At 42.3% G+C, this 14,635-nt stretch overlaps 1 protein-coding gene across 1 annotated transcript in view; it reads left to right on the plus strand.

The window, feature by feature from the left end:
- The window catches only part of LOC149298007 (alpha-1,2-mannosyltransferase ALG9-like), a 45,577-nt gene that overhangs the window by 13,404 nt on the left and 17,538 nt on the right, over positions 1-14,635 (plus strand). Inside the window, exons 9-13 of the mRNA XM_089487869.1 lie at positions 6,290-6,412; positions 6,561-6,715; positions 9,895-10,024; positions 11,215-11,362; positions 12,021-12,150. Of these exons, the coding sequence (XP_089343995.1) occupies positions 6,290-6,412; positions 6,561-6,715; positions 9,895-10,024; positions 11,215-11,362; positions 12,021-12,150 (686 nt within the window). The remainder of the gene's footprint in view (positions 1-6,289; positions 6,413-6,560; positions 6,716-9,894; positions 10,025-11,214; positions 11,363-12,020; positions 12,151-14,635) is intronic.

Genomic DNA, 14,635 nt, shown 5'->3' on the forward strand with positions numbered 1-14,635 from the left:
CGGAGTCGGGAGAGAGGCAGAGTGATGTATGGGAGGGGGGAGGAGTCAGAGGGGTGTATGGGAGGGGGGAGAGAGACGGAAGTGAGAGACGGAAGTGAGAGACCGGCCGACAGTGAGGGGAATCCAGGTCCCCTGCAGCGTTGCGGGGGATCAGGATTCTAGTGTTATAATCCGATCTCTGTTTGAGGTCGGATTATAATTTTTATAAATCTCAGATTCAGGGACCATCTGTGAAGTTTTTAGATGCAAAATGTATCCACAAAAACACGAAACCTTTATAAACTAGATTATAAAGTAGTTGATCGCATCGCATTGTCATGTAGTAGCAGCAGCGCATTGCGTCAGGGAAGGTAAAGGAGTTACTACATTACTATCTGCAGACAAAATGATTCCGAAAAGTCAAACTAGATGGGCTAACAGGTTAGTTTATTGTCACTTTCTATGAATCCAGCTCTTTTGAAGTTAAACTGTTTGTTGGTACAGAGGAAATCCAATCTATAAAATGTACGCTGAGAGAACCCAAGAGGTGAGTTACAATATGCGTTTGTGAAAGTTGTGGTTTCTGCACCTTAGAAGACCGACGACGTTTAGTTGTATGCGGATGCGCCCTGCTGTGGTTGGCGCTCTGATTTTAGCCTCCCCATTATATCACGAGCTGCTTTGTGCACAATGCCAGCCACAAGCAAATACAGAGCGGTGTATCTGCAAACGCACCTCCACAAGTAGGTTCATCTTTCACCTGTGTGTTGGAAGGAGCCGCAAAAGTCTCAAATACAAGAAGTACGCAAAAATGCCTGCTTTCTGGTAGATTCCGGCAAGAAGCCTTCCTGAATAGATACCGTATACACCACATCGATCAAGTTAAAAGATTTTTTGTATAAATGAACAAAGGTCTGCTAGACAGGGAAGGTCAAGTGTTTCTTTCATTCTTCTCCTTACGCTGATTCTCTTTGTTGACTGCAAGTCTATAGATCTTGCTTTTCCCACACAGCACCCCCTTTGTCCTCACCCTCTCTCCTCCCTGCCCCCTGTTTCACTTCTCCGTGCGCTGTACCCTTTTTAAGTGGCATTGATTGCAGCAAATTGCTGTAGCTGGTAGCAGCTGTCACAACACTGCGGTGATTAAGAGCAGCGCTTGTGATTTCCCGGCTGATTGCATCGATCAGATAGGGGTTGGGGGGGAAGCGGATGCGAAAAAAGGAGGGTGAACTCCCATCGGCTTTCAAAGCACTGTTTAGATCCGTTTTAACCCTGTTTACACTGGTTTGTATGGTATGTCCCACCTAATGCTGCAAGGACACCTGTTCCCAACAACCCTTTTGTGACCAATGCCAAACACCTTACAGAACCAGGTATAATCCCACGCTGGATTGTTGTCAAAGTATGTAAACTCCATTTAATTGGATCGAAGGGATACATTGTGGGTGGACTTTGTGACTAACGTCAGCTGCTTTCTGACATCACGTTCCATAACACCACGATAAGTACTGTCAGTAATACAGCTGGGGGTCAAACGCACATCTGTCTGTCTTATCCAAGTTGATTCTCGTACCTGATCCATCTGATGTATTAATTATCTCTCCCAGAGCTCACCTTTGCAGTACATTTTTTTTCTTAAATGTATCAGTACTGTAAGTTTCAAAGATAGAATCGTGTATCATTTACCATTTCATATCCTTGCAGTGCTAAATGCCAGCATAAGCATTAGTTGTCCGTTGAGTTTGAGTTGTCCTTGACATTGAGTTCCTACTTACCATTGTGTACTTTCTTTGCTCTCACCAATGCCGGGCAGACTCTCGACAATGTCTCTCATATGTTTTTGAGGACGTTTAAAACCAATATTGTTAACATTACTAAGTTTTTACATAGATGACGGCTGGTTACAATGTGTCCTGTGGGCTTTGTCTACACATCCTTATCAGTTCAATATAACCCCTCTAGCGCGTATGCGAAGACTCGTTGATATTATGAAGACCCTTTTGCATTTGAGCGCGGTATCGCTATAAATTGGTGTATCGAATTCTCGATTAGGAAAAAAGCAGAAATGTTTTGAGTTATGTAAGTGGGAGTCGTGATCTTAAGTATGTACAGAGTGCAGAATAATGGGACTGAATCAATATGCCATCACTTATTGTGAAGGGCCCTTGGGTACTAACTAGGAGTATTTGAATGTTAATAAAAACCTTTGGGCTTTGAATACTGTTTAATATACAGATATCTCTTGCTTGAAATTATGTTTCAATGGGTGCACTTGATGCCTTTCGCTACAGTGCAGTTTCTTAGCCTGCAAAGTAATATGTTAATGTGCTTTCCTTGCCATTCCAGGTGGCACAGGAGAAGAAGGCTCTGCCTACCAGGTAGGGCAGGAAATACTATTAAAAAAGGAGACTTCCCCCTTCCTCCCCAGTGTTGTTTCCTGCCCTACTCAGGTAGCAGTTAGGCCGAAGCTTACCTCTACTTCCTTTTTTTATTTTCTCGGAGCCCCGGGGCGGTGTCCTTTGTTGATACCCGGCAGAGGTCCCGTATGGATCCAGGGTTCGTGCGGCAGCCTCGGAGGCTGCAACTCCGCGTTCATCGCGGCAACGCACACGAGGCTCAGCCCTCGTTCAGCTCTGCCCACAGCCCAGGGGGCTCGCTGGGATGTGTATCCTCTGGCTCCGGTTCACTCCGTCCCGGGGAATCCTCAGAGTGTGGCACGGCAGGGGGAGATCTCTAACCGGCTGTGCCGGTTTCCCGGCACACGTTCATATCTCCAATCGGCTTCACTTCCGGTGCAGCGACCCGCGGTCACGAGAGGTCAATTGGCTGGGAATTTCCGGATGTGAGGTTTCCGGTCCTGGGCACCTAAATGCCTCTGTATAAAACGCCAGAATGGGTAAGATCTTTCCTTGCTCTTCGTTTCTGTGCTGTAGTATTGTATCTACTTCTCTGCTATTGTGCCTGTCTGTGCCAGAGGATCGTTTACTGCCATTTCAAGAGGTCCGACTTTCTCCCTTCGTTCGGGAGTCACTCCGATGGTGGCTGACAGCCAAGAATCTTTCACAGGGGCTCTCTTGGCAGACGAGAGACTGGGTGGTAATTTCCACCGACGCCAGTTTGAGAGGCTGGGGTGCGGTTATGGGAAGCAATATTACCCAGGGAACTTGGTCTCCTCAGGAATCAGACCTGCACATCAATTTTCTAGAACTGTTAGCGGTCTGGAGGGCTCTAAGGTTCTGGTCTACAATCCTGCGACACAAGTCCATCAGGATCCTTTCAGACAACGTCACCGTTGTGGCCTATCTTTCCAAACAAGGTGGCACCAGAAGCAGGCGCCTGCAGACCCTGACCGCTCAGATCTGCCGATGGGCGGAGTTCAGTCACTGCACTCTCTCCGCGGTTCATCTCAAGGGTTCACTGAATCAGGAGGCGGATTACCTCAGCAGGAACTCAGTACTTCCGGGAGAATGGTCCTTAAACAAAAGGGTCTTCGCCTTCATCACAAAGAAATGGGGTACTCCTCAGATAGACCTGATGGCCACGCACCTAAACAAACAGGTAAAGGAGTTTTTTTTTCTCTCTCTCCAGTCGGCCGTCCCCGAGCCCTGGAAGCACTCTCGCAGACCTGGGACTTCGATCTCGCGTATGTTTTTCCTCCGCTTCCCCTTATCTCCAGAGTGCTCCGGAAGATTCGGGAAAACCCTCAAAGTGTCATCCTGGTTGTTCCTTTCGGACCTTACCAACCTGGCCGTAGACGAGCCCATGCTTCTTCCGCAGGTGAAGGATATTCTCGTTCAAGGCCCTGTTCTCCACCCAGATCCCTCCCGGCTCAACCTCTCAGCATGGCTTCTGAAAGGGAGATCCTGACCTCAAGGGGATTAACTTCATCAGTAGTGGAAACGATTCTCTCCAGCCGCAAGAAAACTACGGCTGCTAAATACCAGAAGGTTTGGGAAATGTTCATCACCTGGTGCAATGGGCACGAAGTATCCTCTCCATCCATCCGTGAGGTGCTGCGCTTTTTACAAGACGGCTTTGATAAGGGGTTACAACCTGCTACTATCAAGGTCCAGATCTCCGCTCTCAGCAACTTCTTGGACTCCAATCTGGCTTCCCATCCCTGGATCTCCAGATTTTCTAAGGGGATGTGCAGACTTCGCCCTAGGCTCCGTCCGTCGGTTCCACCTTGGGACCTTAACCTCGTGTTGCACCAACTCACCACGTCTCCTTTTGAGCCTCTGGAGGATACCTCTCTAAAGCTGCTCACCTACAAGGTTGTCCTTCTAGTAGCCCTCACTTCCGCTAGGAGGGTGAGTGAGCTCCCGGGTCTCTCCAGAGTGGAGCCTTTTCTCAGGATTCTGCCGGACTGCATTATCCTCCGTTTACCACCAGAGTTTCTCCCTAAAGTAGTCTCACCTTTCCATTCGGATCAGGAGATCGTCTTACCTACTTTATGTCCGGATCCCAAGAATCCCATGGAGCTGGAACTCCACTCGCTAGACCTGCAGAGGTGTATCCTGTCTTATCTCTCGCGTCTGCCTGGAAGAAATCCAACGCTCTCTTCCTGTCCTTTGCGGGGACCCTCAAGGGCAGAGCAGTATCCAGGGCTTCCATAAGCCGCTGGCTTAAGGATGCAATCACCTTATGTTACATCTCCGCGGGAAGAGTACCTCCCTCCGGCCTGAAGGCACACTCGACCAGATCCGTCTCGACTTCCTGGGCTGAACTCTCCGGGGTGAATCCGTCTCTCATTTGCAAGACAGCAACCTGGAGGTCAATTCATACGTTCGTAAGGCACTACAGGCTGAATCTTCATCTCTCTGACGAGTCTCAATTTGGTTGTCGTGTCCTGCAGACTGGAATCCTTCCCTCCCTATCTCGCTAATTCTTCTCCTGTGCCACCTGGAATGGCAAGGAAAGTGAGAATTCTTACCTGGGAATTCATTTTCCTTGTCCATTTCCAAGGTGGCACACTTTTACTCCCACCCATTAAATTTACTTTTGCTTGTCTATTATTTGTCTGAGTCTTTCTTTTTAACCACACTGGGGAGGAAGGGGGAGGTCTCCTTTTTTTATAGTATTTCCTGCCCTACCTGGTAGGCGGAGCCTTCTTCTCTTGTGCCACCTTGGAAATGGACAAGGAAAAGGAATTCCCATGTAAGAATTCTCACTTTCTCAAGAATAATGTGGAGATGATTCTGTTGGGGCATCTTAGGAAATACAAAATGTGTATTTTACAAAGTAAGAATTGTTGAAGGTCGATATGACCTAAATCAGGCAGGATTCAGGTGAACCGATGAAAACACATCCCTGCGGCTAAGGAAGAATGTATATTAAAGTATTCTGTGGGCATGAAAAAATAAAACAAACACTTAATATAGAAGTTGCTGCTCTGCTGCTGCCACCCTCCTCTACCTCTGTGGCTTGAAGTGTCTTGGCAATGATTGACTGTTTGAAGCAGCCAATCAATGGCAAGAAATCCCCCCCCCCATTGAAATCCCTGCGCACGAGGGTCTGGATTCTGCCAAATCCTCACATGCATTTCCTGAAGGAATACAATGAATTCGTAAAGAATTTGTAAAGATACATTAAAGAGTGTTTCTTTAAGTACTCAGAGAAACTGAACCATAAAGTTAATTTTAGAGTTTTGTGTCCTTAAATAAATAAAACTGTACAGAAGCCTGAATACGAGTGCCAATGTCAGGAAATGGAGAGGAGCCGAATAAACCTTGCTGTTTAAATTCCCATCATGATATTTTCCAATTTACCTGCAGCACAATACACGAAAATGTAAAATAAGTAAAAATAGAAAGCATTGATATATTTACTAAATATCATTTATATGAAAAGCTAATCAATATGAGTAATGACTACCTATATATAAGCAGATTCTTGCCTGTATGCCATCCATATGTCTATATCTATTTTCTCTTCCTCTATGTTTCCGGTAGGTAGTCCATGTTAAGCTTCTTTGAATCATCATCAGGTGTTATATTCTAGGGTGTTGCTGTCAGCAAAGAGTAGGGGTGGGATCCATATGGGATGTGAATCGGAAAGGTAATCGGGAGCTATATAAGTGTAACATAAACATAGGAAAAGTGTATGGCTGTCCCCGTGATCAAACCCGTATCAGGTTTATGGAAGCCCAGTTAATCTACCTTCATGTCCTATATTTCTTCTATAGAATGAATTTATGTAAAAGATAATGGGTAACTATGCAGAAGTTGAATATGTTTTAATCACCTTAATTCCTAAATGCCTGGGTGATAATTACCTGTCTCACAGTGCTGTAATTCATTTTTATTTACAGGCACCGAACCTTGGACGTTCTACTTCATCAATGGCTTCCTGAATTTTAACGTGGTGTTTATTATGGCCCTCTTTGTATTGCCCTTGACGGCACTGATGGAACATCTATTGCAAAAAATTAACAGTAAGGACCTATGTAACATGATTGAGTTCTCTTTATATAAAAATATTTGGTCTGGGTAGTCTTCTTGGGGGTTTCTAAAGGTTCCATGCAAAAGCATCTGTGTGTTTTGAAAATTGTGTTTAATAAAACCATGTGGTTGATTCAGCAGTTCAGAACCTTGGAAGACCCTATTGGCTGACGTTGGCCCCTATGTATATCTGGATTCTGATCTTCTTCACTCAGCCACATAAAGAGGAGAGGTTTCTATTTCCCATCTACCCCCTCATCTGCCTCTGTGGAGCTGTTGCTCTTTCTGCACTTCAGGTGATGTATAGTTCCCATTCCAGAATGATCATAGGTTTATTAATGGTAATTGCCTGTCCTCAGTTTGTGTGTAGTATTTGGACTTTGTGGCTTAGATTCACTTGAATATGCGATGTGCTAACAAATGTTTTGTTGGGCTAACACATATAAATATATCCGGTTCCTTGCATGCAACTACTCCAGGGCTACTTGTACATACCAGCAATAAAATGAAGATTAGCGAGAGCTATGGGCTGATAAAATAAACTGAATACTCAGCACAGTTTAAAAGGTGTTTTCCGTTCATGAAAAGTCAGTGTCAAACATAAAATAACTTTTTCTTTGGTTACTCGCTGCACCTGTGCAATTGGAACAATAATTGTATTTTATAGTTTGTTCAGTAAAACAAGAAAAGTTATTTATTTTTAAAAACTCTGGAGATGTCAAAATTAAGGCTTTTAAGATTTTGCATGAATGAGTGTATTGTGTCTTTTTTGAGTGACTGCAGAGTTAAACAGGATCTGCCAATTTCCAGAAAAATAGATATTTTAAATTTACTAATAATTGATTATCCTATGTTGTCGTATTTACACATTGAAATAATAAGGGAAATGGATTTAGCTAGGGATTCACCGAAATGAAAATTCTGGACCAAAACCAAAAATTCAGGATTCACTTGGCCGAAACCGAAAATGACCCCCCCACCTATTAAATGTTTAAAAAAATTAAACACACTTTTACAACATTGGACGGAAAAAAAATAACAATATTAATATATATATGGTTGTTAACAGCAATCACACTCCTATCATGCCCAGGTTCTAGCATGTACTGGTTGCCTGGGCGATGATGGGAGTGTGATTGCTGTTAGCAATCATATATATATATATATATATATATTAATATTGTTATTGAATGTTTCTGTCCGATTTTGGTGTGTTAACACACCAAAACTGGACAAAAAAAAATCAATAACAATATCAGCGACCGACCTCACAAATGCTCTACTGGATGAATGGGAATAAATTTGCGCAGGAACACTCCAAAACCTTGTGGAAAGACTTCTTAGAAGAGTGGAAGCTGTTACAGCTTTAAAGGGGGAGGGGCAACTACATATTAATGTCTCTGTATTTAGAATGCTGTGTCATCATAGTCCCTGTTGGTGTAATGGTCTGTGTCCCAATACTTTTGTGCTCCTACACAGCAACCTTCTGGTCACTACTGGAAGCGATCTTTAAAACAACTTTTCTGTATTGTACAATAGTTGAGTTTGAGTTTCAAGTTTTAAAATAAAATATACAGAACAATATACAATTTGTAATTCTGTGGTATGAGGTCATTGTTAATGGTGCCAGCATTCCATTACGTTCTGCATCAGATGCCTTTGCAAATTTTAAATAGCCCATACATACAGTGTGGATCTAAATTGCTACTCTATTCCTCACAGAACCCTTGTTTTTCATTGTCGTGGCCCTATTATTATGTATTTTGCATCTATCCATTAGAGTTGTTCAGCGTTTACAGGCCAGAGGATGCTTTGAGCTGAACAATAAGAAGTCCCTTTTTCAACGGCAGAAAATGTCTCACTATAAAAGACCATTTCAAGTGCTCAATCGTATGATGCGTGTCGAGAGGGTATTAAAGTGTTGTAAAGAAGTGGAGTAACTCCTTCGCTTCTAGAAATGTAAAGGAAATAATAACTTGAAATATTTGCAGATACTGAATTTCTAATTAGGTTAGAACACAAATCTATCCATTGCTGTTACTCTGCTGTGTAATTAACTTAAACTACAATGAACAGAACTATCAGAACATTATGGACATTATTGACTTTAAATATCTTGTTTGCTATGTATGTTATTTGTATGTGATAATCACTTAATGACGTGTTCGCCTATATGTCCCTGTTCTGAAGAACTTAAGCACACACACTAACCAGAGCAGTTGTGGTATAATTGTGCAGTAATATAAATCCCTTTGACACCACAATCCAAAATGAAATGGATTAATGAGACAAACCCATAGAACTACCGTAACACTGTGCTTTTGAGGTAATCAGACCTCTTTCGTAAAATGAGTTCCAGAACTGTATGTAACGTTTTCTTTGGTGCAAACGTGTAGGAGTCGGCCGTCGCACAAAGTGTGAAGGGTGATATGAGCATCCCTCCCGTCAATTGAAATGGCCAAACGAGGAGAGGCATGGCTAACGGTTATGTGTTGTTGTGAACTGATGATTTGTGTGGGTAGAGGATTTCAAAGAAGAAGAATTCATTTATTTAGTTTATGATCACACGTTTATTGATATTAAAAGTGCATATGTTGAAAGGGCACTGAATGTTTGGTGGAACTGATGAGCAAAAATCACCATTTTTGTGGTAGGACGCCCAGGGATATCTTGGTATTACATAGAATATAACATTTAGCTAGAGAAAAAAGTATCTGTTACATTTTCATCCAAATGTGAGTTTGTCGGTAAAGTAAATATTTTGTTAAGCCTATTTTATGCTCTGAAAAAGGGAATTTCAACATGGAAAGAGACATAATATAAAAGGAAGACAAGTACAATAACTGTGCATCTCTCCTGCTGCTGCTACTATATGTGAACTCCGGTTTCATTGTACAGTTACTGTTCTTACATTCTTCTCACTTCTTGTGAATGTTTTGAAATCACAGCTTCACTATGGAAGTGAATGGTGATCCGTGTTATATGCCAGAGATATCTTAAACATATTGTCTTCAAATCTTTAGAGAATTATTTTGTGAACTGGAATGCTTACATTTTAAATGTGAATCTCCATTAAATCCAGTTAGACTTTCCACATGCCTCGTATTATTTTGTTTTTGAGTTCTCTGAAAACTGTGCCGTATGCTCACTCCACAAATGTTATCCAGCAAATAATTCAACATTACGCTGGAAGAAGGAAGCTGGGCATCATTCCTACACCTATATAATTTCACAAACTTTGAATAACCTTCCTGAAGAAATTAGAGCCGTAAGTCTAAAACTACCGAAAAAACAACTTTTTCACATAAAATCAAGATGGGAGTGTACCTGAATTTCAGTTTAGCCTCTTGTTTGTATGAAAATGCATTTAGGTTCTCTTAAAAATAAAATGCGAGGATACTACCTATTTTTATTTTCATCTTCATCTATGCCGTTGGGGCAGTCTGCCATACTAACACTGGATCTTCTTCTTTAGAAATGCTACCATTTCGTATTCCAACGATATCGCCTGGAACATTACACCGTATCTTCCAACTGGCTGGCCCTGGGATTTGTTTTCCTGTTTGGTCTCCTGTCTTTCTCCCGTTCCGTAGCTCTGTTCAGAGGTGAGTGCCATTGAAATTTCAGCCTTTGGGAAGTCACCATAAAGGACATCTTGTTCATATCATATATAGACCGTACTGTCTATACACATATTTTTTTTATCTCTTGTAGCTATCATCATAATATAGAGATTAAGTATTCTTGGTGAGGTCACTGTAAATATCTTGTTTACTCATGTTAATTGTCAGTTTCTGTAAAATGACCTATAAATAAGTGCTGAGTTCAGCGCGAAACACGTTAGGTGGTTTTCACCATGTGTTCCTTGTGTGTTGTGATACCCTGATGCTGCATATCGTGTGGTGTATTATAATTCAACAATGAATAAGCAATTATTACATATTGTGGAGTTGGAATCTTTATTTTTTGACTCCCACGGAGACCTCCAGCTTCCTGTTGTTCGTGTTGTGCATTCGTTTCTGTAAGATTTCTAATAGAATAGTATGCCTACATAGATATTGTGTGAACTCTGTGACTTTGAAATAATAAGAATAATAATGCTCGTTGTTAGCATGTTGATAATATAACAAGACTCCAAATACCTCTCCCATTCATCCTTGGTGTCGGTAAGGTATAGGAAAAAGGACTTCTTCAGGTTCTTACCTGAATATAACAGTCAAAGGCTTTAAAGCAGCGCTACACTCATGACCGCCTAGGTCTGGGGTGTCAGTCTGTGGGCCACTCTCTGAGCAGCCGATGGCCGTTTTGAGAATTGACCTTTGTAGCTCTCAATGACCCAAATGGTGAGATCTCCCCTGAATCTTATACTTTGTTGATCTGTGAAGACCTCTGTAGTAACTCTTAAGCACCCGCTACTGATGTTATAGCCTTGTAGCATGCACAAAGGAGGTCAGCACAGAATGACAAAGACAATGTAGGTCTAGGGAGCACATTTTGGGCGGCCCTGGGTCAGGCTTACGACACCTACCCCATATATACCCCACTTCTCATGAGTGTCATAAACCTGCAACTTGCTTTGGTTAAATACTAAGTGTGAGGTATATGTCCTTTAAAAGTAAAATGATCTTAATTTGTGTTCCAATAAATAGTGACTAGGTAGTATATAGCCAATATGGAAAGGTCAGAGATAAACATTTTGTATCTGGTAATCATCTAACCTAAACACTAAACACAGGGTGATGTGGTTTGTATCATTGTTATCCAATAAGCATCTTCAGCCTCCTTTAATTTCCAGGTTACCATGGGCCCTTGGACCTGTATCCTGAATTCCATCGGATTTCCAAAGACGCAACAATCCACACGGTGCCAGAAGGGAGGACGGTCAACGTGTGCGTGGGAAAGGAATGGTACCGTTTCCCCAGCAGCTTCCTCCTGCCAGACCAGTGAGTTCTCCGCGAGGCTGTATGATATCACTTGATAGTATGTATAATTACCATGTAAAGCCTGGATTTCCCAATTCTCTGTTGTCTGTTCACCTATTGTGCATGATCCGTTTATTTGGAATGTGCTGCTCCATGCATTTTGGTTTTTTCCTACATCTACCATTTCTATTCAGTGAGCTTTTTCATGAGTCCGTTACAGTTTTTTTTTTACAATATTCAGATCTTTTCAGCCATCGTGTTGCTGTTAATTAAAGCTAGTTGAAGGGAAAGACATAAACCATGCAAATGCAAGCCTTCTTTTCCCTTAAGTGACTGCCACTGATCTTTGGTACATTCGTAAGGCTTTTTTTTATGAGAAAGGTCCCTATTTTCTCAGTTTTTTTTAATCTATTGGCAACGCATTTTTTGCACTCAAATGCAAGTTCGTTATGTGTGGCTGCACTGTTGTTCTGAAAATGCTGATTACTTTTACTAATTTACTGGTTTCTGCTTTTAGCAACCAGAACGTCTCCTGTAAAATGAGAATGTGTGCTTTGGCTTAATGTCTGGACCTTTTCTTGAAGAAATGAGACAAATATAGGTGCTTAGTGAGCACCCTACTTCTTTTTAAATTTCATATTTCACCCTTATGCTGTTTTTTTGTTTGTAAATGTTATAGTTGGCAACTTCAATTCATCCAGTCAGAGTTCAGAGGTCAACTCCCAAAACCATTTGCTAAGGGACAGCGGGCAACCAGGATTATTCCTAAAGACATGAATGACCAGAATCTTGAAGAGACATCTAGATATGTAAGTGTAAATGTCTTTCACATACAGATACAGCTTTGTTTCTTAAACACACACACTGTCTTTTATTGGACCAAAGATGCCGACCTCTCTAGGGTTGGCTACGCTTGCCTTTATAGTTCTAGAACATTGCGTTAACACACTTTATCTGTATCGACAACCAACGCTTGGCATTGCATATAGTGATCTTCCTGTACAGCTGCTCAGCCATTAAAACCCATTTCTTGAAGCTCCCGACACACAGTGCTCATGCTGATGTTTCAGTTTGGAACTCTGTAGTGATTCATGATACAGAGGACAGGAATTTTTTTACACAGTGTGTGTTTTAGCACTCACTTACCACTAGACTAAGTGCGTTAGGATTTGTACAAACTTCAGTTTTACCGAAATTGGCTAACTTTTGTTAATTTATATAAATGAAAACGAGAAGGGACCCCCTGCGAAACAAACGAAAACAAAGCAGAAAGCGCTGAATTGTCGTTTGTATTCTGCTGCTTTGGTTGCTCTAACGCTCTTACGCCCTCTCTCTCACGCTCTTACGCCCTCTCTCTCACGCTCTTACGCGCTCGCTCTTATTCCAATTGGAGGAATGGAGAAAGGCGGTGCCCTTGGTGCACGCCATGGCCCCTCCCTTTTGTGGAAATACTCCAAAAGGCCAGAATATTGGAGACGGATTTGTGGAGAAAGTGAAGCGTTTCTGCAACTCTCTAACTCCGCAAATCCGCAAAGGATAATGGAGCTGATACAGAGGAGAAGCAGACAAAGAAAGACAGAACAAGAAGAGGCAAGAGAAGAAGTGGAGCTGCAGAAGCGTTTGGCAGAGAAGGTAGGGAGACATTGATAGATCATGGGAGAGAGGGAATGAGAGAGTGAGTGAGGGTGAGACACAGCAAATTGTGTTTCCGAATTTCATTCAAACTGAAAGGGCAGAAAAAAAAATTGTTGTCCAAAAACGAGTGGACACTATCTTGTGAGTGTTCATGGTCTACTGCTTCATGATTGAGCTGCTGTTACTCTGAGACACCTCCACAATGATAGCACTTACAGTGGGCCAGGGCTGATCTAGCAGGGCAGGAGCTCTTCATTACAACCTATTCTGCTGCCCATATGCTTGATTTCAATAATTAGAAGGGGTCATATAGGGTATTTTCAATGCACATTATTATTTTACTAAAATAAGCTCTGTTCTTTATCGCTTAGAACGGAAATATTTTATGGTTTTCAGATTGTTTCACTCGCAGTGTGTATTGTACCTTTAAAGACCAAGAGATGTATAAATAAATCTCTGCATGCATCAATTACCTTTTCAGAAAAATGTATATATTTATGGTAATTTCCCTTTTCAAAGTGGTTAAAACAATCATGTTTTTGAGTCATGTCTTCCAGCTGCTAGGTTAATTTGTGATGACGATGGTAACTTTTTAAGCTTGAACACCGCTGTGTTGCTCACATGCTGGGCATCACTGCTTGGTAATCTGTCAGCCTTCAATCAGAATAAGGCATTTCTATTTGTAGGCTTGACTCATAAAACAATCAGTCACAAAAATCTTTTCTATTTCCGAATCCACACAGCAAGTAACGGACACTGACGTCATTAAAATGTGATCACCAGCTACAATTAAGGAGCTTTTTTTATTTTTAGGAAAAAAAAATATATACTATATATAAATCCAAAAGGGAAGCATTCACCTGTACTAGCATTAATGCTCTGAAAAATTCCCTTGTCTTGTATTCAAGGTCGTCTTTTAATCAGACCTCAAATAGAGGTCTGACTTCAAGACTAAGATCCAGATACCCCGCAGCACTGCAGGAGACCTGGATCCTCCTCTCCGATGCTGGCTGCACTTCCTCTGGGGGCTTCTATGACGGAGAGCCGGCGTGACATGACCTTCTGTTGCTCCATCATAGAAGCCCCGGCGGAGGTGCCGGCATCAGCGGAGGTTGCCAGAGAACAGGATTCACGTCCCCTAAAGCGCTGCAAGGGATCCTCCTCTCTGGCAGCCGGTCAATGTCTGCGCGGCTGCCGGCACTTCCGCCGGGGCTTCTATGACTGAGCACAGGCATGATATGACCTTCCAGTGCTCAGTCATAGAAGCCCCAGTGGAACTAACGGGCAGCAGATGTTTTTTACACGCTGCCCCCACTGGACACCAGTGAGTCTGAAGTACGGGGGACGAGCCTGGGGAAGCATTGGTAAGTTGGGGGGACAGAGTGGCATATGGGAGGGATATAAGGCATATCTGGGGGCAGATGTGCATAACTGGGGGCAGGTTAGCAAATAAAAGGAATTATTCACTTAAGGTCGCAGGTTCAAAGAACTAATCTGCAAATTTGTGTGACTGTATAGTGTACAATGTGTATAGATGTTAAAGTGGAATTGAAATAGAGAATTGGGGAATGTGCATTTTATCTGCTGGGTTGGGACAGAGAAATGGGCTCAGGTTTGGTGAAGACATTTCATTGGGTGCAAATGGAAGAACAGTTACCA

Source organism: Sceloporus occidentalis, unplaced genomic scaffold (assembly GCF_023333645.1).
Source record: "Sceloporus occidentalis isolate IW3139 unplaced genomic scaffold, rSceOcc1.0.p SCAF_35, whole genome shotgun sequence".
Lineage (NCBI taxonomy): Eukaryota > Metazoa > Chordata > Lepidosauria > Squamata > Phrynosomatidae > Sceloporus > Sceloporus occidentalis.